Genomic DNA, 26,751 nt, shown 5'->3' with positions numbered 1-26,751 from the left:
GGGTCAGTGACCCTTCTTCGGAACTCAATTCAAACTCGGTCACTGACCCGAAACGTTAACTCTGCTTCTCTTTCCACAGATGCTGCCAGACCTGCTGAGTGGTTCCAGCATTTCTTGTTTTTATTTCAGATTTCCAGCATCTGCAGTATTTTGCTTTTATTTTAGAGTTATCCTAGGATCCTGGCCAATATCTATTCTTCAACCAACACCTCTGAAGCAGATGATCTGATCATTTTCACATTGCCATTTGTGGGAGCTTGCTGTGTGCAACTTGGCTGATCCATTTGCTACATTACAACAGTGAGTACACTTCAAAAGTACTTAGTTGGCTGTAAAGCGCTTTGGGATGCACTGAGGTTGGGAAAGGCTCTAGATAAATGCAAATCCTTTCTTTTTTCAATGGACGATTATTTGACATTATCACTGTTGCTGTACCAAAATGAAGCCAAATTGACTGGGCCTGACACCAAATGAGTGGCAGTAGTTGAGGGATAAGATAGGGGAGAGGCTGAACAAATCCCTGGTTCTACCAGTTAATAATAACAAAACAGAGGGGAATGGCTCAAAGGGGTCATCCGGAGTGCGCAGGCGCATTGCCGGCCCGCCGGCATGTAGCGGGTGCGCTGGCGCATTACCGCCCAACAGCGGGCTCGCAGGCGCGTGACTTGAACGGAAGCCTCTGCTGGGGTGAGGCGTCACTTCCGCCCAGTGTTGTCATGGTGTCCGAGGCCTGCTGAGTGTTGCCGGAGCCTCCGCCTGCAGTAATTGGAGCTGCTCCGGCCAATAAGCGGCGCAAACAGGTTCATTCACTCACTCATTGTGGGATCTTGCTGTGCGCATTGTGGCTGCAGCTTTTGCCTCAGGTAACAGCTTCATAGCGGCTGCAAGTTGATGTGACCAGGTGCTATTTACATTCCAAATTTCTTTGCAGAATAAAGCCATCGGTCCCACGTTGGTGAGAAGCCAGAAGAATGAGCACACAGGTAAAGGAACAAGTTGATTTTTGTTTAAAAAATGCAGTGTCTTGTGTTTCACTGTTCCAGTTTATACATTGACGTTTATCTTTCTATTTCCAGTACAGTATCCTATTCAAACAAGAGCATGGTAAGTAACTCTAATATTTATATGAATGGAAAAAGTACCTGGAGCTTAGTTTTGAAGAAACTAGATCTAACACTTCAACTATGTAGCTCCAGCTAAAAACATCTCTGTACTAAAGGGGTGCTGTATGCTAAAATTCAAACTTTCCACCAACTAAGATCATCGAGTCATAGAAAGTTTGCGGCACAGAAAGAGGCTACTTGGCCCATAGTGTCTGTGCCGGCCAAAAAACGATCCTCCCAGTCTAATTCCACCTTCCAGCGTTTGGTCCTTAGCCCTGCAGATTATGGCATTTGAGGTGCATATCCAAACTCCTTTTAAATGAGTTGAGGGTTTCTGTCTCAACTCCCTTTCAGGCAGTGAGTTCCAGACGCCCACCACTCTCCAAGTGCAAAAACTTTTCCTCATCTCCCGTCTAATCTTTCTACCAATCACTTTAAATCTATGACCCCTAGTCAGTGACCTCTCTGCTAAGGTAAATAGGCCCTTCACCTCCCCGGTATCCAGGCCCCTCACAATTTGTACATTTAAATTAAATCTCCCCTCAGCCTTCTCTGTTCCAAGGAGAACAATCCCAGCCTATCCAATCTTTCCTCATAGCTGCATTTTTCCAGTCCCGGCAACATCTTTGTAAATCTCTGTACCCTCTCTAGTGCAATTGCATCCTTTCTGTAATGAGGTGACCAGAACTACACACAGTACTCAAGTTGTGGTCTAACCAGTGATTTATACAGTTCCAGCATAACCTCCCTGCTCTTATATTCTATACCTCGGCTAATAAAGGAAAGGATTCCTTATGCCGCCTTACACACCTTACCAACCTGTCCTGCCAGCTTCAGGGATCTGTGGACATTCACCCCAAGGTCCCTCACTTATTTTTTTTAAATTTAGAGATACAGCACTGAAACAGGCCCTTCGGCCCACCGAGTCTGTGCTGACCAACAACCACCTGTTTATACTAACCCTGGACTTCCTCTACACTTCTCAGTATTTTCCCATTAATTGTGTATTCCTTTGCCATGGTTGACCTCCCCAAATGCATCATCTCACACTTCTCCGGGTTGTCTTCCATTTGCCACTTTTCTGCCCATATGACCAGATCATCAATATCTTCCTACAGCTATCCTCCTCGCTATCTTCCACACCAATCTTTGTGTCCTCTGCACACTTCTTGATTGTGCCCCCTACATTTACGTCAAAATTGTTAATATATACCACAAAAAGCAAGGCACCCAGTACTGAGCCCTGCGGAACGCCACTTGAAACAGCCCTCCAGTCACAAAAACACCCATCAACAATTACCCTTTGCTTCCTGCCACTGAGCCAATTTTGTATCCACCTTACTGCATTTCCCTGGATTTTATTTTTTTAACCAATCTGCCATGTGGGACCTTGTCAAAAGCCTTGCTAAAATCCATGTAGACTAAATCAACTGCACTGCCTTCATCTGTCTTCCTCATTACTTATTCCAAACATTTGATCAAGTTGGTCAGACAAGATCTTCCCTTAACAAATCCATGTTGACTTTCCTTGATTAATCCGTGCCTTTCTAAGTGACAGTTTATCCTGTCTCTCAGAATTGATTCCAATAATTTGCCCACGACTGAGGTTAGACTGACTGGCCTGTAATTTTTCAGTCTATCCTTCACTCCCTTTTTAAACAGAGTTACGTTAGCAGTCTTCCAATCCTCTGACACTGCACCTGTACCCAATGAGGACTGGAAAATAATGGTCAGACCTGCCGCTATTTCCTTTCTTGCTGCTTTTAACAGCCTGAGTTACATATCATCTGGCACTGGTGATTTATTAACTTTCAAGGATGCTAATCCTATTAATACTTCCTCTCTCCCTATATTTATCACATCCAATACTTCGCACCTCTGTTCCTTAACTACAGTATCTACATCATCCCCCCCCCTTTTGTGAAGACAGATGCAAAGTATTCATTAAGAACAATGCCAACATCTTCCGCCCCTACGCAGATAACCATTTTGGTCTTTTATGGGCCCTACTGTTTACTTAGGTATCCTCTTGCTCTTAGTGTATTGATAAAACATCTTTGGGTTCGCCTTGATTTTACTTGCCAATATTCTTTCATACTCTCACTTAGCTTTCCTAATTTCCTTTTTGATTTCACCCCTCCACTTTCTATACTCCTCTCGGCTTTCGGTAGTATAGAGTTCTCGATGATGGACATAAGCTTTCCTTTTACATAGAAACATAGAAAATAGGAGCAAGAGTAGGCCATTCGGGCCTGCTCTGCCATTCATTATGATCATGGCTGATCATCCAACTGAGTAGCCTGTTCTGGCTTTCGCCCCATACTCTTTGATCCCTTTAAACCCAAGAGCCATATCTAACTATCTAGTTCTTTTTGAAAACATACAATGTTTTGGCCTCAACTGCTTTCTGTGGTAGCGAATTCCACAGGTTCACCACTCTCTGGGTGAAGAAATTTCTCCTCATCTCAGTGCTGAAAGATTTACCCCGTATCCTTAGACTATGACCCCTGGTTCTGGACTCCCCCACCATCGGGAACATCCTTCCTGCATCTACCCTGTCAAGTCCTGTTAGAATTTTATAGGTTTCTATGAGATCCCTACTCACTCTTCTGAACTCCAGCGAATATAATCCTAACCGACTCAATCTCTCCTGATACGTCAGTCTCACCATCCCAGGAATCAGTCTGGTAAACCTTAACTGTACTCCCTCTCCAGCAAGAACATCCTTCCTCAGATAAGGAGACCAAAACTGCACACAATATTCCAGGTGTGGCCTCACCAAGGCCCTGTATAATTGAGACAAGACCTCCTTGCTCCTGTACTCGAATCCTCTTGCTATGAAGGCCAACATACCATTTGCGTTTTTTACCGCCTGTTGCACCTGCATGCTTACCTTCAGCAACTGGTGTACGAGAACACCCAGGTCTCGCTGCATATTCCCCTCTCTGTTTATCGCCGTTCAGATAATCTGCCTTCCTGTTTTTGCTACCAAAGTGGATAACCTCACATTTATTCACATTATACTGCATCTGCCATGCATTAGCCCACTCACTCAACTTGTCCAAATCACCCTGAAGCATCTGTGCCTCCTCCTCACAACTCACCCTCCCACCCAGTTTTGTGTTATCTGCAAATTTAGAGATATTACATTTAGTTCCCTCATCTAAATCATTAATGCATATTGTGAATCGCTGGGGTCCTAGCACCGATCCCTGCGGTACTCCACTAGTCATTGCCTGCCATTCGGAAAAAGGCCCATTTATCCCTACTCCTTGTTTCCTGTCCGCCAACCAATTTTCTATCCATCACATTACACTACCGCCAATCCCATGCGCTTATCTTATCCTGTAAGATCCTTGACATCCATGGGGCTCTAGATTTGGCCATCCCACTCTTTTTCTTTGTGGGATCATGTTTACTTTGAACCCCTTAAATCTCCCCTTTGAATGCCTCCCACTGCTCTGACACTGATTTACCTTCAAGTAGCTGTTTCCAGTCCACTTTCGCTAAATCACTCCTCAGTTTAGTAAAATTGGTCTTTCCCCCAATTAAGAACTCTAACTCCTGTTCCATCCTTGTCCTTTTCCATAATTATGTTCAAACTGACTGAATTATGAACACTACCACCAAAATGCCCTCCCACTGACACTCCTTCTACCTGCCCATCTTCATTTCCTAACACTAAGTCTAAAACTTCGCCCTCTCTTGTTGGACTTGCTACATACTGGCCAAAAAAGTTTCCCCGAATGCACCTTAAGAATTCTGCTCCCTCATTTCCTTTCACATTTAAACTATTCCAGTTAATAGTGGGGTAATTAAAATCCCCTACTTTTACTGCCCTATTATTCTTGCACTTCTCAGAGATTTGCCTACATATCTGCTCTTCTATCTCCCTCTGACTCTTTGGGGGTCTATAGTACACCCCCAGCAATGTGATTGCCCCTTTTTTGTTCCTTAGTTCGATCCATATGGCCTCATTTGATAAATCTTCAAACATTTCATCCCTCCTCACAGCTGTAATTGTTCCTTTGACTAAAATGCCACTCCCCCTCATTTCTTATCCCCCTCCCTATCGCGTCTGAAAACCCTGTAACCAGGAATGTGGAGCTGACATTCCTGTCCCTCCTTAAGCCATGTTTCTGTAATAACTGATGCCCAGCATAAACTTAAAAAAGGTAAACTTGCATTTATAAAGCACATTTTCATGATCTTGGGATGTCTCACGGTGTGTTACAGCCAATGGAACCTTGGAAGTGTAGTTGCTGTTGTAATGTAGGAAACATGATAGCCAATTTGCTTGTGAGCTCCCACAAACAGCAATGAGGTGACCAGATAATCAGTTTTAGTGATATGAATGAAGGATAAATATTGGCCAGGACATTGGGTCTTCCAAATAGTATCATCGAAACCTCCTCGCTTAAAGTTCGTGCTGGCTGTACACTAAAAATCTAAATGTTCCTTGGCTGGCACAGTGGACTGTACCTCACTCTGGTTATTCTGCTGCCCCTTTCATTGCTTGGCACACTCCCACCCACACTCTCTCTTCTTTTGATGCACTGCTTGTTGCTCCTGCTAATTCTTATATCCGCTGCTAACTCCTGCACGTCCTGCCCAGTTTTGCATCATCCTGTTTCAGACTTCTTTAAAAATTCCTCGGCTCGGATGCTACTTTTTGATTGGCAGCAATCAGGAAGCAGCCATTTCTCATCCTCCAGCTCCAGAGAGTTTGAAGTGTTCAGCCAAGTCTTCCTTACAGAGAGACCCCCAATGATCCACAGATCAGGTTGAAGGATCTTGTGGCATAGATTCGGACAATAGGCTGTGTTACTGCTGCTTTAGGTACACAATAGGTTACAACTACCTGCAGAATTTGATTATATAAACTGATTTCTTAAGCTTTGCTTTTGACCACCTTTTCCATTTAAATTAATTGTTTCAAATCTCTTCCATCAGTAAGATCTGACTGATAGTTATCACTATTTAATTGTTCTTCCTAAGTTTTTTTTTTAAAGAGTACTGGTATCATCACCTTTCTACTATCTCTGTCAAATATCCAAAAACATACATTCAGTTTTTTTTAGAAAATGGCGGTTTCTGACTCTACACTTGTAATAGGATTTTGTGATCCTTTCTGCCATTTACCTTTCAGGTTAGCTCATCTGTTAGTTGGAGCAAAGGTCCACATGTTAACATTCAAAAATTAGCCTCTGGTTCTTATTTCTTTGAAGCTCATGAAGACTCTATCTGGTCTGTGGCTTGGGGAAAGAGTGAGAAGGATGGCTCGGAGACCATAGTGAGTGGATCGTTAGATGACCTTGTTAAAGTCTGGAAATGGTAGGTCTACTTTCGATTTGAAGAATATTTCAACTCATGGAGCTTAGAGCTTTGCTGCAAATGTGTCATGTGAACGTTAACATTCTTGGGGCAAATAGCTTGATGCTTTTTTTAATTAAAAGAACACTGGCAATATGAGTGTGACAAAATAAGATTTTTGTCTGGTTTGGTACCTTTTCCCTTGGATCTAGACACAGGGACAACTGGCTGTGGCTCAGAACCTTCTATCAAACCTATGTCAGTAGATTGTTCCAAATTTTTACAGCTACCAATCAGGGAGAAAATTCAAATTAGAACATTGCTGTGCAGTTAGTTCAGTTTGTAAATGACTGGTGGTTCTTTTTTTGTTTTGAAAGCTCAGATATTCAAGATCCTAGGTGTTCCGGTAACTCTTACCGTTTCTGTTCTGGGGAGCGAGTTTGAAATTCCTAGAAGGGAGAGGAATCAATTTAATGTTTCCACGAGAAACTTTAGAATTTGAGTATTGCTGAAAATAGAGACATGTTGTCGAAGCTTTTCATCTCGCACTCATCAGGACAATCCACAAGAATAACCAATATAAGGGAAAACAACAACTTATACTGCATGAGAAGAGAGTGATGATTGGTTGGCAAGTGAACTCTGATTGTAGACATGGAGAATGCACCAGTTTATGGTGACTGACAGTTAACTGCCAGTTTCTGTCCACCCTATCTGTTCCCCTTAATATTTTCAACTTTGATCAAATCACCCCAGCTACAGAAATCACTCTCTAATTGACTCTGTGGTTTGTCTGTTTTCCTATTTACAAATTCAAGCTTGTGGTCTTTAAAGGGACTCACCACCTTACCCACAGGTCTGCACTGTGCAGTGCATAGTATCATGCTCCTGCATCCTTTGACTCGCCATAAGAAGCATACAGGAGATCTGCTAATATTCTTCTACTTCGCTTGCGTTTCATGTATCTCTTTTGCTTCAGGGTGGATGAGAAGCTGGAACTGCAGTGGACTCTAGAGGGACACCAGCTCGGAGTCGTGTCAGTTGACATTAATCACACGGGCACCACTGCAGCCTCCAGTTCTCTGGATGCACATATCCGCCTTTGGGATTTAGAGTCAGGCAAACAGATTAAGTCTTTGGATGCTGGGCCAGGTAATATATTTGCGACCTATTTCAATTAATTACTGCTGCTTATATTTGTGACTATGACTCGTATAACTAACGAAATGTGCAAAAGTATCATGCATATACTCCAATTTACAGGCTGAGGGTATTATTGTGAATTATAGGCTACAGTCACTTATGGAATTGATTTTATACTTAAACTTGTGAATTTATCCTATATTCTGAAGTGAGTGTGGCCCCGTCTCCATCCAGCTAGACCATCCAGACTAGGAACGATATCGCCGTTCCTTCATTGTCACTGGGTCAAAATCCTGGAACTCTGTCCTTAACAGCACTGTTGGTGTAGCTACACCACAAGGACTGAAGCAGTTCAAGAAGGCAGCTCACCACCACCTTCTGAAGGGCAATTGGGGATGGGCAATAAATACTGGCCTAGCCAGTGACACTCACATCCCACGAAAGAATTTTTAAAAAGTCAGCACCCATCCAATGTTAGGTATGGGGCTCAGTATGCCAGCAGTAATATATTGAGCAGATTGCTGAATGTTATTCAGCAAAGTGCTACTGGTTTTAAGAGAAGCAAACTTTGTATTCACACAAATTAGTTCAAAAACTGTTTTATTTTAAACTTACAAATTTGTGAAATGTTGGGGGAGGGTCAAAATGGAGGAATCAGTGATCAAAAACCAAATAGTGATAAATACACCCAACAAAAGACTTGTTCAGTAAGTATTTACAATGTCAATGAACCTCAAACATTAGCCGTAAGAATCTACATGTTCTGTGAAGAATCAGAAATTGGTTCAGTATTCTCCGATTGCGAAATTGGAAAGTAATCTGCAGGGTAAATCATTTGTTTAAATTTGGGTACCACGCATTCGTTTTTAGCGATAAATGGGAAATAATCCACAGTTGCCATATAAACTTCACCTTCATATTAGAGTACAATGTGATAATGATGACCTGGGTTAAATTCCATTGCCTGTAAACCGGTTCATTGTAACTGGAGTTCAAACGTGTGAGGGCAGAGGAATCAGGTCTGTGACTTTTTGTTTTTTTTACATCAAACAGACAGTGAATTTACTGCAGTCTTGTTTTCCCCCTCCTCTTTTGGTGGCTATCTCTTTGTCCGTTCCACCCCCCCCCCCCCCCACCCCAAGCGTCAGTTATTGTTCAAACTCTGTAGTTGGGTCCATGGGACCACCAAACCAAAATGTGGATTTTCCAGGTTTCTTCACAATCAGATTATTTTCCTTCAGTGATTTTAATGCTTTGTGTTAGCCAACTAATACTGTAATTCTAATGGTGTTTTATTTTCCTTTTTTCCTTCAGTTGATGCCTGGTCCGTGGCCTTCTCTCCAGATGGCACGTTTTTAGCAACAGGGAGTCACTTGGGGAAAGTTAATATATTCGGTGTTGAAAGTGGAAAGAAAGAATCTTCCTTGGATACAAGAGGAAAATTCATCCTCAGTATTGCATATGTAAGACAAACCAGAGGAGTAGATTTATTTACCGTTTTTTACATTGTCCCACTGAGGGAAGACTGAATCTTGGTTCTGATGAAGATGTGTTAGTGTTAATTTTAAATTCTACTCTGGATATTCTTTTTGGTTCTCCTTCACTAGTTTCTGCCGTAAGTGAACCATACGACCCCTACAATCAAAAGTTTACCTTTGCAGCCAAATATCTAGTCATGTGGTAGCATGACCTGGGGCCATTAATATTAAAAGGTCGGTGTTATATGAACTGAATGGATTCTATGACCTCACTGCTCCCTACCTCTGTAACCTCCAGCCCTGCAACCCTCCAAAATGTCTGCAATCCTTCAATTTTGGCCTTTTGTGCATCCACAGTTTTCATTGCTGTAGCATCGGCAGCTGTGCCTTCAGCTGCCCAGGCCTTAAGTTTGAAATTCACTCCCTAAACCTCTCCGCCCCTCTAGCTTTCTCTCCTTCTTTAAGGTGCTCCTTAAAATCATCTTTTCACCTGTCCTAATATCTCCTGATGTGGCTTGATATCAAATTTTCTTTGATAACGCTTCTGTGAAGCACTTTGGGACATTTTACTATATTAAAGGCAAGTTGTTGCATGCTTTAATCTCTTGCCTACATCCAGATGACTTTCTCCAGTATTCTGCGAGATAGGCTGATTAACACTTTAAAAGAACAAGGCTAGATAAGAATCATCAAACTGCTTCATATTATATTCAGTAAATGAGCTTAGAGTAACAAATTACAGAAAATCTCGCTTGCCTTCCTTGACCTGACCAAACCTGAATGAACAAGAGCAATTGGGGATGGGCAATAAATGCTGGGGCAGCAATGCTCACATCCCATGAAGGAATAATTACAAAAAGTGCTCTCATCGCTAGCTGGACAGGAAGGAATCTATTTGGGGCCGGGGGTTGTCAAATAAAAGTACTATTAAACAGGACTGCCCCTCTAGGTGTAGCCCCTTTGCCAGAAATGCTGACCTGCTGCTTCTCGAATTGAGCTATTTTGACATAATGAGTCAAATGAACTTATTTTCTCAGTTCAGAATGGTACACAAAAAGTAACATTTCACAAACTGCTCTGTCTAACTTTACTACACCCTCCCTCTGCTCCCACCACCCCATCCTTCCCACCAGTAGGAGTTTTAATCCCTTATGAATTAATGCATTAATGAATACAAATGACCTAAGATCCTTATGGTAAAATGGTCAGAAATCCCGAAGTGCAAGCAAATGACATGCTGAATGGAAGTTGTATCTTTAGTCAATTGACATCGCTAAACCATTTGCTGCAGTACACATTACCTAGTTTCTAATTGTACGCTCCTTCTTTGTCTCCCCAGTAGTTTGGATAATTAGAAGTGAACTGTTCCCAAAAGTGGGGTTTCAGTTTCTTCTTTTATTGACCTAGATACTCATATACTCAAATGTTAAATCATATAAGTTCTTGGATTATTTGTGTGTGGGGAGGGGGTGCATTATCTCTGTTTTGCTTTGCAGTTTATCAATTTTAAATGTTGTAGTCATTTGAAAGTTGGAATCTTCAAAAAGCCTTAACTCTTTGATCTTGATTTAAAATTAGTAACTTACAGTAATATTTGTTATATTTTGCTTTGCTGAAATGATTGCTTTAATCTAATAAGGGGAGTGAGGGTTCAAGTAAGGGTAAATGTATAAGTCTAAAGAGAAAAGTCAAGTTTGTACAGCAGAATAGTAATTTATGTACAATCAAGCAGATTGCCTCATGAAAAGGACAGTGTATTTAACAATGGTATTAGGACATTATTAAGGTCACATCAGGAAAGCAAATAGTAAAAAGTTAAAATTAAAGGTGCTTTATATGAATGAATAAAGCATTCATCACAAGATAGATGAATTAATGGCACAAATTGTGATAAATTGGTTTGATCTGTTTAATAAAGTATAGTTGCAGGGTGACCAAAGTTGGGAACTTAATATTCCAGGGCATTTGACTTTTTGAAAAGATAGGCAAAATAGGAAAGGAGGTGGGGTAGCCCTCATAATAAAGGGTGAGATAAAGGCAGCAGTGAGAAAGGATCAGGATGTAGAATCAGTATGGGTGAAATTAAGTTCAGAAGACGCTGGTCGGAGAAGTTTAGAGGCTTCCCCTCACAGTGATCATAGTGTTGCACAAAGTATATATCAGAAAATTCGAAAAGAATGTAACCAGGGTAATAATTGCAATAATTGTGGGAGACTTTAATTGTCATATGCAAAGGGCCAACCACATTGGCAAAAGTAGCTTGGAGGATGAGTTAATGGAATGCATTTGAGACCGTTTTCTAGAACAATATGTTGAGAAACTAACTAGGGAACAGGCTATTTTAGAATCTAGTAGACAGAGTTAACTAGTATTCTTACTGTAAAGAATCCTCTGAGGAAGAGTGATCATAATGTGTTAGGAATTCATATTGGGTTTGAGAATGATTTGGTTAAGTCCAAAACTAGGGCCTAAACTTAAAGCCAATTGGGCAGGCATGAGAGGCGAGTTGGCCGAGGTATATTGGGAAATTAGATTTAAAGATATGACTATAGATAAGCACTGGCAAATGTTTAAAGAATTATTCTCAATGACTATACATTCCCTTGAGGAATAAAACTCCACTGGAAAAGTGATTCAACCATGGCTAACTAGAGACATTAAGGGCAGTATTAGATTAAAAGAAGGGGAAAGAAAATGTTGCTAAGAAGAGTAGTAAGACTGAGTAAGGATTGGGAAGGGTTTAAAATCACAAAGGATGACCAAGAAAGTGAGAGGGAGAAAATAGAACATGAGAGTAAACTAGCGAGAAATATAAAAACTGAAAACTGGTTGTAAGAGCTTTTACAAGTATGTAAAAGGGGAGATCAGCAAAAGTAAACATGGGTCGCTTAGAGGCAGAGATAGGCAAAATTATAATGGGTTATAAGGAAATGGCAGAGACACTAAATGAATATTTTATCTGTCTTCACAATGGAAGACACAAAGAACATTGTGAGAAGCCAAAGGTCTAATGAGAGTGTGGAACTGAAAGTAATTAATATTAGTAAAGGAAAAAATACTGGAAAAATTAATGGGACTAAAAGCTGATGAATCTCCTGGACCAATGGCCTGCATCCTAGGTTTTTAAAAGAGGTGGCTGCAGAGATAGTGGATGCATTGGTTTGATCATTCTGGGAATTCTGGAAGATCTCCGTGGATGGGTAGGTGGCAAATGTAACCCCGCTATTCAAGAAAAGGAAAGAGAAAACAGAACTACAGGCCAGTTAGCCTGACATCAGTAGTAGGAAAAATGCTAGAATCCATTATTAGGGATGTTGTAAAAGGACACCTAGAAAATTCATAATATGATTGGGCATATTGAACACACATTTATGAAAGGGAAATTGCGGTTGACGAGTTTTTTGAGGATGTACCTAGTAGGGTGGATAAAGGGGAACCGGTGGATGGAGTGTATTTTGATTTTCAAAAAGCATTCGATAAGGTGCCACGCAAATTATTACAGAAAAGTAAAGCTTATGGAATTGGTGGTAACATATATAGCACAGATTGAGAACTGATTAATGGACAGAAAGCAGAGAGTAGGAATAAATGGGTCATTTTTGGTTGGCAGACTGTAATTTAGATGAGCACCACAAGAGATCAGTGCTTCGGCCTCAGCTGTATACAAGCTATATTAATGACTTAGATGAGGGAACCGAGTGTAGTGTATCCAAGTTTGCTGACAATTCAGAGTAGGTGGAAAGTAAGCTGTGAGAGGATGTAAAAGGATATAGACTGGTTAAGTGGCCAAGAATGTGGCAGATGGAGTTATATTGTGGGGAAGTGTGAAATTATCCACTTTGGTTGAAAGAATGGAAGTGCAATTTTTTTTAAAAGGTGAGAAACTAGTAAATGTTAGGACTGAGAGTTTCGGGTGTCTTTGTACATGAATCACAGCAAGTTAACATGAACGCATAGCAAGCAATTATAAAGGCAAATGGTATGTTAGCCTTTATTGCAGGGGGGATGCAGTTTAAATATAAAGGAGTCTTGCTGCAATTGTACGAGGCTTTGGTGACACCACACCTGGAGTACTGTGTACAGTTTTGGTCTCCGTACCTAAGGAAGGATACCCTTGCCTTAGAGCGGGTGTAACAAAGGTTCACTAAATTGATTCCTGGGATGAGGGGATTGTCCACTGAGGAGAGATTGAGTAAACTAGACATTTATTTGTTGGCGTTTAGAATGAGAGGTGATCTCATTGAAATATATAAAATGCTGAGATAGTTTGACAGGGTAGATGCTGGGAGGATGTTCCCCTGGCTGGAGAGTCTAAAAGTGGGGTCATAGTCTCAGGATAAGGTGTTGGCCACTTGGGAGTGAGATGAGAAACCTCTTCACTCAGTTTGTGTTTAGAATTCTCTACCCGCCACCCCCAGAAAGGCTCTGGATACTCACTAGTTGAGTATATTCAAAACTGAAATAGATTAATTTTTGGACGCAAAGGAAAATTATATGGGGATAGGGCAGGAAAGTGGAGTTGATGTAACAGTTCAGCCGCAATCTTACTGAATGCCAAGAAGGCCCAAGGGACTGTGTGGCCTACTCTTGCTCCTATTTATATTCTTAAATATTGCATGCTCTATTGAAGCTTGATATCTGATGGGGTTAATGGAATTCACTAGTTTCAAAGCTCTACTTGGCAAATAATAAGTGAATCATAAAGTACTTGATTTTTAACAGTACCTTGTGTTTTGTGGTTAGTATATGTTGCCCTGTGTATAGAATGAGATCAGGTGTGTAAATTATTTTGTTGGGGGAGGGGTTAGAAACTGTGTTGATTCACATCATAAGACATGAATCTTGTGTTCACTGCAGAGTCCTGATGGAAAGTACCTCGCCAGTGGTGCTATAGATGGTATCATCAACATTTTCGATATTGCAACTGGAAAGCTGCTGCATACGCTAGAAGGTAAAAATGCCAGAGTTGTGCAGTGGCGATAAACAGAAATCAGTTCACTGGCACAGAGTGTAATCAGTGCACCACCAGTGCAAGAGATTGGAATATGATGGAATACTCTTCGCTTGCCTGGATGAGTGCAGTGCTTATAACACTTAAAGCTCAACACCATCCAGGACAAAGCAACCCACTTGATTGACACCCCATCCACCGCCATAAGTGTTCAAACCCTCCACCTGGCACACAGTGGCAGTAGTGTATACCATCTACAAGTTGCACTGTAGCAACTCACTAAGCCGCCTTTGTTAACACCTTCCAAACCTGCAACCTCGACCACCTAGGAGGATGAGGGCAGCAGACACATGGGAACTCCACCACCTGCGAGTTCTTCTCTAAGTCACACGTCATCCTGACTTGGAGATATGTTGCTGTACGTTCATTGTTGCTGGGTCAAAATCCCAGAACTCACTCCCTAACAGCACTGTGGGTGTACTTACACCATATGGACTGCAGCGGTTCAAGGCAGCAGCTCACCACTTTCTTGAGGGCAATTACAGATGGGCAATACATTTTTTTTATTCGTGCGTGAGATGTGGCGTTATTGCCCATCCCGAATTGCCCTCAGGAAGGTGGTGGTGAGCTGCTGCCTTGAACTGCTGCAGTCCTTTGGGTGTAGGTACACCCACAGTGCTGTTAGGAAGGGAGTTCTAGGATTTTGACCCAGCCACAGTGAAGGAACGGCGATATAGTTTAAGTCAGGATGGTGTGTGGCTTGGCGGGGAACTTGCAATGGTGGTGTTTCCATGCATCTGCTGCCCTTGTTCTAGGTGAGAGAGATTGCAGATTTGGAAGGTGCTGTCGAAAGGGCCTTGGTGAGATGCTGCAGTGCATCTTGTAGATGGTGCACACTGCTGCCACTGTGTGTCGGTGGTGAAGGGAGTGAACATTGGAGGTGATGGATGGGGTGCCGATCGAGCGGGCTGCTTTGTCCTGGATGGTGCTAAGCTTCTTGAATGTTGTTGAAGTTGCACCCATCCAGACAAGTGGAGAGTATTCCATCACACTCCTGACTTGTGCTTTGTGGACAGGCATTGGAGAGACAAAAGGTGAGTTACTCGCCACAGAATTCCCAGCCTCTGACCTGCTCTTGTAGCTACAGTATTTATATGGCTGGACCAGTTCAGTTTCTGGTCAATGGTAACCTCCCCTCCTCTGCAAGAGGTTGATAGTGGGGTTCAGTGATGGTCATGCCATTGAATATCAAGGGGAGATGGTTAGATTCTTTCTTGTTTGAGATGATCATTGCCTGACACTTGTGTGGCCTGAATGTTACTTGCCACTTATTAGCCCAAGCCTGGATGTTGTCCAGGTCTTGCTGCATCTGGGCACAGGCTGCTTCAGTATCTGAGGAGTCGTGAGTGGCGCTGAACATTGTGCAGTCATCAGTGAACATCCCCACTTCTGACCTTAGGGGGAAGGGAAGGTCATTGATGAAGCAGCCGAAGATGGTTGGGCTTAGGACAATACTCTGAGGAACTCCTGCAGTGATGTCCTGGGACTGGGATGATTGATCTCCAACAACCACAACCATCTTCCTTTATGCTAGGTATGACTCCAACCAGTGTAGAGTTTTCCCCCTGATTCCCATTGACTCAAATTTTGTTAGGGCTCCTTGATGCCATACTCTGTCAAATGCTGCCTTGATATCAAGGGCAGTCACTCTCACCTCACCTCTGGGATTCAGCTCTTTTGTCCATGTTTGGACAAAGGCTGTTATGAGGTCAGGAGCTGAGTGAAGCTCAGTTTGGGTTCGGCCAGGGCCAGTGAGCGGGTTATTACTGAGCATGTGTCGCTTGATACACTGTCGACATCCCTTCCATCATTTTGCTGATGATCGGGTGTAGACTGAGGCGGTGGCGTAGTGGTATTGGCACTGGACTAGTAACCCAGAGACCCAGGGTATTGCTCCGGGGACATGGGTTTGAATCCCACCACAGCAGAGGTGGAATTTGAATTCAATTAATAAATCTGGAATTAAAAGCTCGTCTAATGATAGCCATGAAACCATTATCGATTGTTGTAAAAACCCATCTGGTTCACTAATGGAAATCTGCTGTCCTTACCTGGTCTGGCCTACATGTGACTCCAGACCCACAGCAATGTGATTTGATTCTTACATGCCCTCTGAAATGGCCTAGCAAGCCACTCAGTTGTATCTAACCACTACGAATTCAATAAAAAAGAATGAAACCGAACGGACCACCAGCATTGATCTAAGCACCAGAAATGACAACAGCAAACCCAGCCCTGTCGACCCTGCAAAGTCCTCCTTACTAACATCTGGGGGCTTGTGCCAAAATTGGGAGAGCTGTCCCACAGACTAGTCAAGCAACAGCCTGACATAGTCATATTCACGGAATCATACCTTACAGACAATGTCTCAGACACTGCCGTCACCATCCCCGGGTATGTCCTGTCCCACCGGCAGGACAGACCCAGCAGAGGTTGTGGCACAGTGGTATACAGTCGGGAGGGAGTTGCCCTGGGAATCCTCAACATCGACTCCAGACCCCATGAAGTCTCATGGCCTCACGTCAAACAGAGGCAAGGAAACCTCCTACTGATTACCACCTACCACCCTCGCTCTGCTGATGAGTCAGTACTCCTCCATGCTGAACACCACTTGGAGGAAGCACTGAGGGTGACAAGGGCACAGAATGTACTCTGGGTGGGGGACTTCAATGCCCGTCACCAAGAGTTCTATGGTAGCATCACAGCTGGCCGAGTCCGAAGCGACATACTGGGTATGCAGCAGGTGGTGAAGAAACCAACAAGAGGGAAAAACATACTTGTCCTCACCAATCTGCCTGCCGCAGATTATCTGTCCATGACAGTATTGGTAGGAGTGACCACCGGACAGTCCTTGTGGAGATGAAGTCCTGCCTTCACGTTGAGGATACCCTCCATCGTATTATGTGGCACTACCACCGTGCTAAATGGGATAAATTTCGAACAGATCTAACAATGCAAAACTGGGCGTCCATGAGGCGCTGTGGGCCATCAGCAGCAGCAGAATTGTACTCAACCATATTCTGTAACCTCATGGCCTGGCATATCCCCCACTCTGCCATTAGAGTGCAGGAGGGCATGCCAGCAGAAGCACCAGGCATACCTCAAAATGAGGTGTCAACCTGGTGAAGCTACAAGCCAGGACTTCTTGCGTGCCAAACTGCGTAAGCAGCATGCGACAGAGCTAATCGATCCCATAACCAACGGATCAGATCTAAGCTCTGCAGTCCTGCCAGATCCAGCCGTGAATAGTGGTGGACAATTAAACAACTAACTAGAGGAGGTGGCTCCACAAATAACCCCATCCTCAATGATGGGAGAGCCCAACACATCAATGCAAAAGATAAGGCTGAAGCATTTGCAACAATCTACAGCCAGAAGAGCCGAGTTGATGATCCATCTCGGCCTCCTCCTGAAGTCCCCAGCATCACAGATGCCAGACTTCAGCCAGTTCGATTAACTCCGGGTGATATCAAGAAATGGCTGAAGGCACTGGATATTGCAACGGCTATGGGCCCTGACAACATTCTTGCAATAATACTGAAGACTTGTGCTCCAGACCTAGCCGCACCTCTAGCTAAGCTGTTCCAGTACAGCTACAACACTGGCATCTACCCGGCAATGTGGAAAATTGCCCAAATATGTCCTCCACACAAAAAGCAGGACAAAGCTAACCCGGACAATTACCGCCCCATCAGCCTACTCTCCATCATCAGTAAAGTGATGGAAGATGTCATCAATAGTGCCATCAAGCAGCACTTGCTTAGCAATAACCTGCTCAGTGACACTCAGTTTGGGTTCTGCCACTCTGCTCCTGACCTTATTACAGCCTTGGTTCAACCATGGACAAAAGAGCTGAACTCAACAGGTGAGGTGAGAGTGACATCAAGGCAGCATTTGACCAATGGCATCAAGGAGCCCTAGCAAAACTGAAATCAATGGGAATCGGCGGGGGGAAAACTCTGCGTTGGTTGGAGTCATACCTAGCACAAAGGAAGATGGTTGTGGTTGTTGGAAGCCAATCATCTGAGCTCCAAGACATCAGTGCAGGAGTTCCTCAGGGTGGTGTCCTAGGCCCAACCATCTTCAGCTGCTTCATCGATGACCTTCCTTCAATCATAAGGTCAGAAGTGGGGATGTTCACTGATGATTGCACAATGTTCAGCACCATTTGCAACTCCTCAGACACTGAAGCAGTCCGTGCCGAAATGCAGCAAGACCTGGACAATACCCAGGCTTGGGCTGATAAGTGGCAAGTAACATTCTCGCCACACAAGAGCCAGGCAATGACCATCTCCAACAAGAATCTAACCATCTCCCCTTGACATTCAATGGCATTACCATCGCTGAACCCACCACTATCAACATCCTAGGGGCTACCATTGACCAGAAACTGAACTGGAGTATCCATATAAATACTGTGGCTACAAGAGCAGGTCAGAGGCTAGGAATCCTGCGGCGAGTAACTTACCTCCTGACTCCCCAAAGCCTACAAGGCACAAGTCAGGAGTGTGATGGAATACTCTCCACTTACCTGGATGGGTGCAGCTCCAACACTCAAGAAGCTCAACACCATCCAGAACAAAGCAGCCCGCTTGATTGGCATCCCATCCCCACAAACATTCACTCCCTCCACCACCGACACACAGTGGCAGCAGTGTGTACCATCTACAAGATGCACTGCAGCAACGCACCAAGGCTCCTTAGCCAGCACCTTTCAAACCCACAACCTCTACCAACTAGAAGAACAAGTGCAGCAAATGCATGGGAATACCACCACCTGCAAGTTCTCTTCCAAGTCACACAACATGCTAACATGGAACTATATCGTCGTTCCTTCACTGTCACTGGGTCAAAGTCCTGGAACTCCCTAACAGCACTGTTGGTGTACTTACCTCCCATAGACTGCAGCAGTTCAAGAAGGCAGCTCACCACCACCTTCTCGAGGGCAATTAGGGATGGGCAATAAATGCTGGCCTAGCCAGCAATGCCCACATCCCATGAATGAATTAAACAAAAGACTGATAGGGCGGTAATTGGCCGGGTTAGCTTTGTCCTGCTTTTTGTGTAGAGGACACATTTGGGCAATTTTCCATGTTGCTGGGTAGATGCCAGTGTTGTAGCTGTACTGAAACAGCTTAGCTAGGGGTGCGGCTAGGTCTGGAGCACAATTCTTCAGTACTGTTGCCGGAATGTTGTCCGGGCCCATAGCCGTTGCAATGTCCAGTGCCTTCAGCCATTTCTTGATATCATGTGGAGTGACTCGGATTAGCTGAAAGCTGTCATCTGTGATGCTGGGGACCTCAGGAGGAGGCTGAGATGGATCATTCACTCAGCTCTTCTGGCTGAAGATGGATGCAAATACTTCAGCCTTGTCTTTTGCATTAATGTGCTGGGCTCCCCCATCGTTGAGGATGGGATATTTGTGGAACCGCCGCCTCCTGCTTAATTGCCCACCAGCATTCACAACTGGATGTGGCAGGACTGCAGAGCTTCGACCTGATCCATTGGTTGTGGGTTCGCTTAGCCCTGTCTATTTCATGTTGCATCCGTGGTTTGGCATGCAAGTAGTCCTGTGTTGTAGCTTCACCAGGCTGACCCCTCATTTTGAGGTAAGCCTGGTTCTGCTCCTGGCATGCCCTCCTGCAATCTTCATTGAACTAGAGTTAGTTCTCCCAGCTTGATGGTAATGGTAGAGTGCGGGATATGCCGGGCCATGAGGTTACAGATTGTGGTTGAGTAAATTTCTGCTGCTAATGGCCCACAGCACCTCATGGACGCCCAGTTTTGAGTTGCTAAATCTGTTTGAAATCTATCCCATTTAGCACGGTGGTGGTGCCATGCAACACGATGGTAGGTACGCTCAGTGTGAAGACGGGACTTCGTCTCCACAAGGACTGTGCAGTGGTCACTTCTGCCAATATTGTCATAGACAGATGATCTGCGACAGGCAGATTGGTGAGAACGAGGTAAAGTGTATTTTTCCCTTTTGACATTGATGGAGGCTTGTGAGTGGATTTGGTCTGAATTTTGGGGTCAGTGATGACGCAAGGGCGCTTGCTGCTGACCACTAAGTAAGTCTCACTGAGAGATTCATGATCTCTCTCTCTCTGGAATTTCACCTCTGTCGCCACGTAATGGTACTGCAACTGATTGTAGTGTTCTTAACTGAGCATTCCCAGCACAGATCTGGAATGGTGCCATCAGGTTGTCCACATTAAAGAATTTTAACAGACACCTAAACAGGAATCTAAGATCACTAAAGTAAAACAAAGCAACTCCTGACAATGCAGTGGCCCTCTGACGTCATCAGAATGCTCCAAGCTGCACACATGCGCAAACGGTCTCCTGCGCTCTGAGATGCTACGCAGGCACAGCCTACGTCTTGCCTTGCCAGGACTAGCTGGCGCAGGCGCAGGAAGACGCTAACTGGCGCATGTGCAGAAAAATGGCTAGAGCTAGTGTCTGGAGGGATGGGGCGGCGGGGGGATGGGGGGGTTGGCGGAAATGGGGAGTGAGCGACTGGAGAGCGGGGTGGCATTGAAACCTCATAGAATTACGGAGGGTGTGCAGCACTGTCAGATGTGACATCCTTCTGATGAGACTTTAAATAGCGCAATGTTCTCCAAGTATCAAACATGTCCATTGTGTGCTGCCATAGGTTGAAGTTGTTTTTCTGTGATAAATGGAGCAGCACCATCTTTGATCCTGGTAGCTGTCTGAACATCGCAGATGTTTCAGTGGATGAGGCTGCATTTGCGCTTGTGCTAGTACAGTGCTACCTAGTGGTTGCGTTGTCAGCAAACGCAGCCAAGATAAAAACACTTTAAAAATTTTAACGACAGCAAATTAAAGATTGGGGCATGCACATGCGATGGTAGAAGCTAAAATATTCTGAATTTTTTTTAAGTTATTAAAATTTAGCTTAAAAATCTACTATTCATTTAACAGCACTTCACGATTATAAAATGATATTTTCAGGGTCAGTTCTGTTCATCAAATTTTATTAAACACATGGCCATTAAAAACACAATTTTTTTTTTAATTCATTCATGAGATGTGGGCATCACTGGCTATGCCAGCATTTGTTGCCCATCCCTAATTGCCCTTGAGAAGGTAGTGGTGAGCTGCCTTCTTGAACCGTTGCAGTCCATGTGAGGTAGGTACACCCACAGTGCTGTTAGGAAGGGAGTTCCAGAATTTTGACCCAATGACAGTGATGGAATGACGATATAGTTCCAAGTCAGGATGGTGTGTGACTTACAGGGAACTTGCAGGTGGTGACGTTCCCATGCATCTACTGCCCTTGTCCTTCGAGGTGGTAGAGATCGTGGGTTTGGAAAGTGCTGTTGAAGGAGCCTTGGTGCGTTGCTGCAGTGCATCTTGTAGATGGTACACACTGCTGCCACTGTGCGTCGGTGGTGGAGGGAGTGAATGTGTGTGGATGGTGTGCCAATCAAGCGGGCTGCTTTGTCCTGGATGGTGTCGAGCTTTTTGAGTGTTGTTGGAGCTGCACCCATCCAAGCAAGTGGAGAGTATTTCATCACACTCCTGACTTGTGCGTTGTAGATGGTGGACAGGCTTTGGGAAGTCAGGAGGTGAATTACTCGCCGCAAGATTCCTACCCTCTGACCTGCTCTTGTAGCCATGGTATTTATATGGCTACTCCAGTTCAGTTTCTGGTCAATGGTAGCCCCTAGGATGTTGATAATGGGGGATTCAGCAATGGTAATGCCATTGAATGTCAAGGGGAGATGGTTAGATTCTCTCTTGTTGGAGATGGTCATTGCCTGGCAATTGTGTGGCACAAATGTTACTTGCCACTTATCAGCCCAAGCCTGGATTTTGTCCAGGTCTTGCTGCATTTCTGCACAGACTGCTTCAGTGTCTGAGGAGTTGCGAATGGTGCTGACATTGTGCGATCATCAGTGAACATCCCCACTTCTGACCTTATGATTGAAGGAAGGTCATTGATGAAGCAGCTGAAGATGGTTGGGCCTAGGACACCACCCTGAGGAACTCCTGCAGTGATGTCCTGGAGCTCAGATGATTTGACCTCCAACAACCACAACCATCCTCCTTTGCGCTAGGTATGACTCGAACCAGCAGAGAGTTTTCCCCCTGATTCCCATTGATTCCAGTTTTGCTAAGGCTCCTTGATGCCATACCCGGTCAAGTGCTGCCTTGATGTCAAGGGCAGTCACTCTCACCTCATCTCTTGAGTTAAGCTCTTTTGTCCATGTTTGAACCAAGGCTGTAATGAGCTCAAGTGCTGAGTGGCCCTGTCGGAACCCAAACTGGGTATCACTGAGCAGGTTATTGCTAAGCAAGTGCTGCTTGATGGCACTGTTGATGACACCTTCCATCACTTTGCTGATGATTGTGTGCAGACTGATGGGGCGGTAATTGGCCGGGTTGGACTTGTCCTGCTTTTTGTGTACTGGACAGATCCGGTCAATTTTTCACTTTGTTGGGTAGATGCCAGTGTCGTAGCTATACTGGAACAGCTTGGCCAAGGGTGCGGCAAGTTCTGGAGCACAGGTCTTCAGTACTATTGCCGGAATATTATCCGGACCCGTAGCCTTTGCAGTATACAGTGCCTTCAGTCATTTCTTGATATCACGCGGAGTGAATCGAATTGGCTGAAGACTGGCATTTGTGATGCTGGGGACTTCGGGAGGGGGCCGAGATGGATCATCAACTTGGCACTTCTGGCTGAAGATTGTTGCAAATGCTTCTGCCTTATCTTTCGCACTGATGTGCTGGGCTCCCCCATCATTGAGGATGGGGATATTTGAGGAGCACCTCCTCCAGTTAGTTGTTTAATTGTCCACCACCATTCACAGCTGGATGTGGCAGGACTGCAGAGCTTAGATCTGATCCGTTGGTTATGGGATCGCTTACCTCTGTCTATTGCATGCTGCTTATGCAGTTTGGCATGCAAGTAGTCCTGGGTTGTAGCTTCACCAGGTTGATGCCTCATTTTGAGGTATGCCTGGTGCTGCTCCTGGCATGTCCTCCTGCACTCTTCATTGAACCAGGGTTGGTCTCCTGGCTTGATGGTAATGGTAGAGTGGGGGGTATGCCGGGCCATGAGGTTACAGATTGTGGTTGAGTACAGTTCTGCTGCTGCTGATGGTCCACAGCGCCTCATGGATGCCCAGTTTTGCATTGCTAGATCTGTTCGAAATCTATCCCATTTAGCACGGTGATAGTGCCACACAACACAATGGACAGTATCCTCAATGTGAAGGCGGGACTTCGTCTCCACAAGGACTGTGTGGTGGTCAGTCCTACCAGTACAGTCAAGGACAGATAATCTGGCAGGCAGATTGGTGAGGACGAGGTCGAGTATGTTTTTCCCTTGTGTTGGTTCCCCCACCACCTGCCGCAGACCCAGTCTAGCAGCTACGTCCTTGAGTACTCGTCCAGCTCGACCAGTAGTGGGGGGTGCTACCGAGTCACTCTTGGTGATAGACATTGAAGTCCCCCACCCATACATTTTGTGCCCTTGCCACCCTCAGTGCTTCCTCCAAGTGGTGTTCAACATGGAGTACTGACTCATCAGCTGAGGGAGAGCGGTAGATGGTAATCAGTAGGAGGTTACCTTGCCCATGTTTGACCTGATGCCATGAGACTTCATGGGGTCCAGAGTCGATGTTGAGGACTCCCAGGGCAACTCCCTCCCTACTGTAGACCACTGTCCCGCCCCCTCTGCTGGGTCTGTCCTGCCGGTGGGACAGGACATACCCAGGGATGGTGATTGCAGTATCTGGGACGTTGTCTGTAAGGTATGATTCCGTGAGTATGACTATGTCAGGCTGTTGCTTGACTAGTCTGTGGGACTGCTCTCCCAATTTTGGCACAAGCCTCCAGATGTTAGTAAGGAGGACTTTGCAGGGTCGACAGCGCTGGGTTTGCCGTTGTCGTTTCCAGTGCCTAGGTCGATGCCGGGTGGTCCGTCCGGTTTCATTCCTTTTTATTGACCGTAGCGGTTAGATACAACTGAGTGGCTTGCTAGGCCATTTCACAGGGCATTTAAGAGTTAACCACATTGCTGTGGGTCTGGAGTCACATGCAGGCCAGACCAGGTAAGGACAGCAGATTTCCTTCCCTAAAGGACATTCGTGAACCAGATGGGTTTTTACAACAATCGACAATGGTTTCATGGTCATCATTAGACGAGGTTTTAATTCACTTGATTGAAGCAACTGTAACTTTTTATGGGATTTCTAATGGCGATGTGGGCCAGGAAAGTTGACATTGTCACGGATTTCAGTGATTACTGGCTCTGGGATGGAGGGGAGAGGGGTCACAGTGAGCCTGAGTGACAGTCTGCAATTTCAGGATTTCTGTGCTAATCTGTGCATGCCTGATATCCCAAAGTTGCGGTCAGTTTCAGAGGGGTAATGGTATTTTAATTAAGGGAGAGTAATAAACAATTTAAAACTTATAAATTCCTCCTGAGCTGATTAATTTTGGGGCAGATTACTTGTCAGTTGGATTGACTCCCATGTTAAAAGATTTTCCCAGACTGTAAATCTGTGAAGGTGCTTGTTTAATATTTATTCTCCAGTGTGCCAGTGCCTTTCTTTCCTGCTGGATCTCCTTTACAAACGTATTCTGTTAGTGCATTTCACCATTCACGTGCAGGATCTAGGTTCAACTGCAACCCAGACGGATTCCTCTCGATCTTTTCTTCCTTTAAAGGGTCCTCCCTAAAGTGACTGTTTTGCCTTGCTGTAGAATGGTTGGATAAAAAGAAATTATCTTTTGATTCCTGCAGACCTTTACTTTTAATTTGTTCAATTCTTTGACTTTCAGGACACGCCAAACCAATTCGATCTCTGACATTCTCTCCAGACTCGCAACTTCTAATTACAGCCTCTGATGATGGTTACATCAAGATTTATGATGTGTAAGAGGTTTCATTACACTTTTTTCATTTACTTGTTATAGATTAGGCTTCAGCAGGCCCAGTATATGGTATGATTACAATTAACACAGCTCCTTGTTCATCTGATCCTTTCTATAGCCAACATGCCAGTCTTGCGGGTACCCTAAGTGGTCACGGATCCTGGGTACTGAGTGTTGCTTTCTGCCCAGATGACACACATTTTGTATCAAGGTAATGATGGATTTATTGTGGAATAAATGCCCTTAGTTTTGAACTGCTAATTGAAACTCCCTGCGGCCTGATTTCTGTGAGGTGGGACACTGACATACAAACGCTTCTCTGAAATTCCCCTCTGCTATTTTAGTGGTTTAAAATGAATGGATCAGGAGAATTTCAGACCAGCTTCATTTGAACACTAGTATCCAAAAGTGCAGTTTTAATGGCCCAAGTGTCCTTCTGAATTCTAAAAATAAAAAATAATTTATAATGGTATTCGGTTGACCTCTAGTATAGTGATGTCATCAAGTAGGGCTGTAGTACAACCTGTTTGCTGTGCATCATGTTTTTATCTGAGAGAGTAGCATTTATTCAAGATCTTTCATTTTCCTTTTTGCCAACAGTTTCTCCATGTCATGTCGCAAAGGCCAAGGGGGAGGGCAGTCAGGTGGCCTGCTTGAGGCCTTTGCCAATGTAAACCAGTCTTTAGATGGTGTGTGGAAACAACTGCCAGGGGAGTGGGTGGAGAGCAGGGTGAGGCTCCTGTTGTGAGAGGAAGAGCTTGACCCAAGGTCAGGTCTTCCTCGCAGTAATTTGGCTGAGATCAGGAGCAGTGGAATGTAACTGATCTTTGTGTGCCCACATTTGCCACTTCGCGATGCTATGCTGGCACTTGCTATATTTAACACAGCCTAGAATCAATAATGGAAATCTTCATTTTGATCAATGTACTTTCAGTAGAAAGGTAAATGTGGAAAACGGAATGCTGTCTGTTGTATTTTTTGTTCACTTTATAATTGTGGTGCTGGTTCATAGAATCATACAGCGTAGGAGGCCATTCAACCCACTGTGCCTGTGCTGGCTCTTTGAAAGATCAATGTGATTAGTCCCACTCCTTTGAAAATAGCCCTGCAAATGAGTTTAAGAAAAGTCTTGTTTGTAACAAGCTGCCTCTATTCTCTATCAGCTCATCTGACAAAAGTGTAAAGGTTTGGGATGCTGGCTCAAGAAGTTGTGTACATACGTTCTTCGATCACCTGGATCAGGTAACTATCATTCCAATCTGCCATTGGACAATGTCAGCCACTGAATTCTGAGCAGTAAATATTGTAGTTCTATCTCCTTGCTGTTCTAAAATGCCTTACTAAACAGACCTTTTAAGTAAAAACATTTTACATTCTCAACAGGTCTGGGGTGCTAAATACAATGGGAATGGATCCAAGATAGTCTCTGTTGCAGATGATCGTGAGATCCATATTTACGACTGTCCAATCTGAAGTTTTCTTCCACTGTTCCAAATATAAACCCGTACCCAGGGTTCTCCATTTACAATTGCAGCTTGGTGCCTCTCTGGGAATGTGTAAAAGCCAATAACCTGCTTTTTAATGATGACTGAAAACTCCTTTAGTTTCATAATGCAGTACAGATATGATGAAGTCTGTTTGGATTAGATAAACCATTCCTGGTTTCATTTTAATTTGGTGTATATGAAAGGCTTTTCTCCTGTAAGAAACTTTATTGTATTTGAGTTTATGTTGTACCCCTGTGTACCATGTATTTTTGAAGTTGCTTAAATAAACATGGTTTTATAAA

General features: G+C 44.2%; 1 protein-coding gene across 1 annotated transcript; it reads left to right on the top strand.

Annotated features, from left to right (window-relative positions):
* The first annotated feature begins 705 nt into the window (after positions 1-705).
* On the top strand, positions 706-26,751 carry skic8 (SKI8 subunit of superkiller complex). Its single transcript, XM_068015124.1, has 11 exons — positions 706-800; positions 932-983; positions 1,077-1,104; positions 6,332-6,437; positions 7,396-7,568; positions 8,874-9,022; positions 13,895-13,988; positions 24,870-24,963; positions 25,081-25,173; positions 26,126-26,204; positions 26,346-26,751. Exons 2-11 carry the CDS (start codon positions 972-974, stop codon positions 26,433-26,435), a joined length of 918 nt encoding a protein of 305 aa, XP_067871225.1. The 5' UTR covers positions 706-800; positions 932-971; the 3' UTR covers positions 26,436-26,751.

The sequence above is a fragment of the Heterodontus francisci genome, chromosome 35, assembly GCF_036365525.1.
Source record: "Heterodontus francisci isolate sHetFra1 chromosome 35, sHetFra1.hap1, whole genome shotgun sequence".
Taxonomy (NCBI): domain Eukaryota; kingdom Metazoa; phylum Chordata; class Chondrichthyes; order Heterodontiformes; family Heterodontidae; genus Heterodontus; species Heterodontus francisci.
Note: the sequence above shows the minus strand (reverse complement) of the source record. Positions and strands in the feature narration are given on the sequence as shown.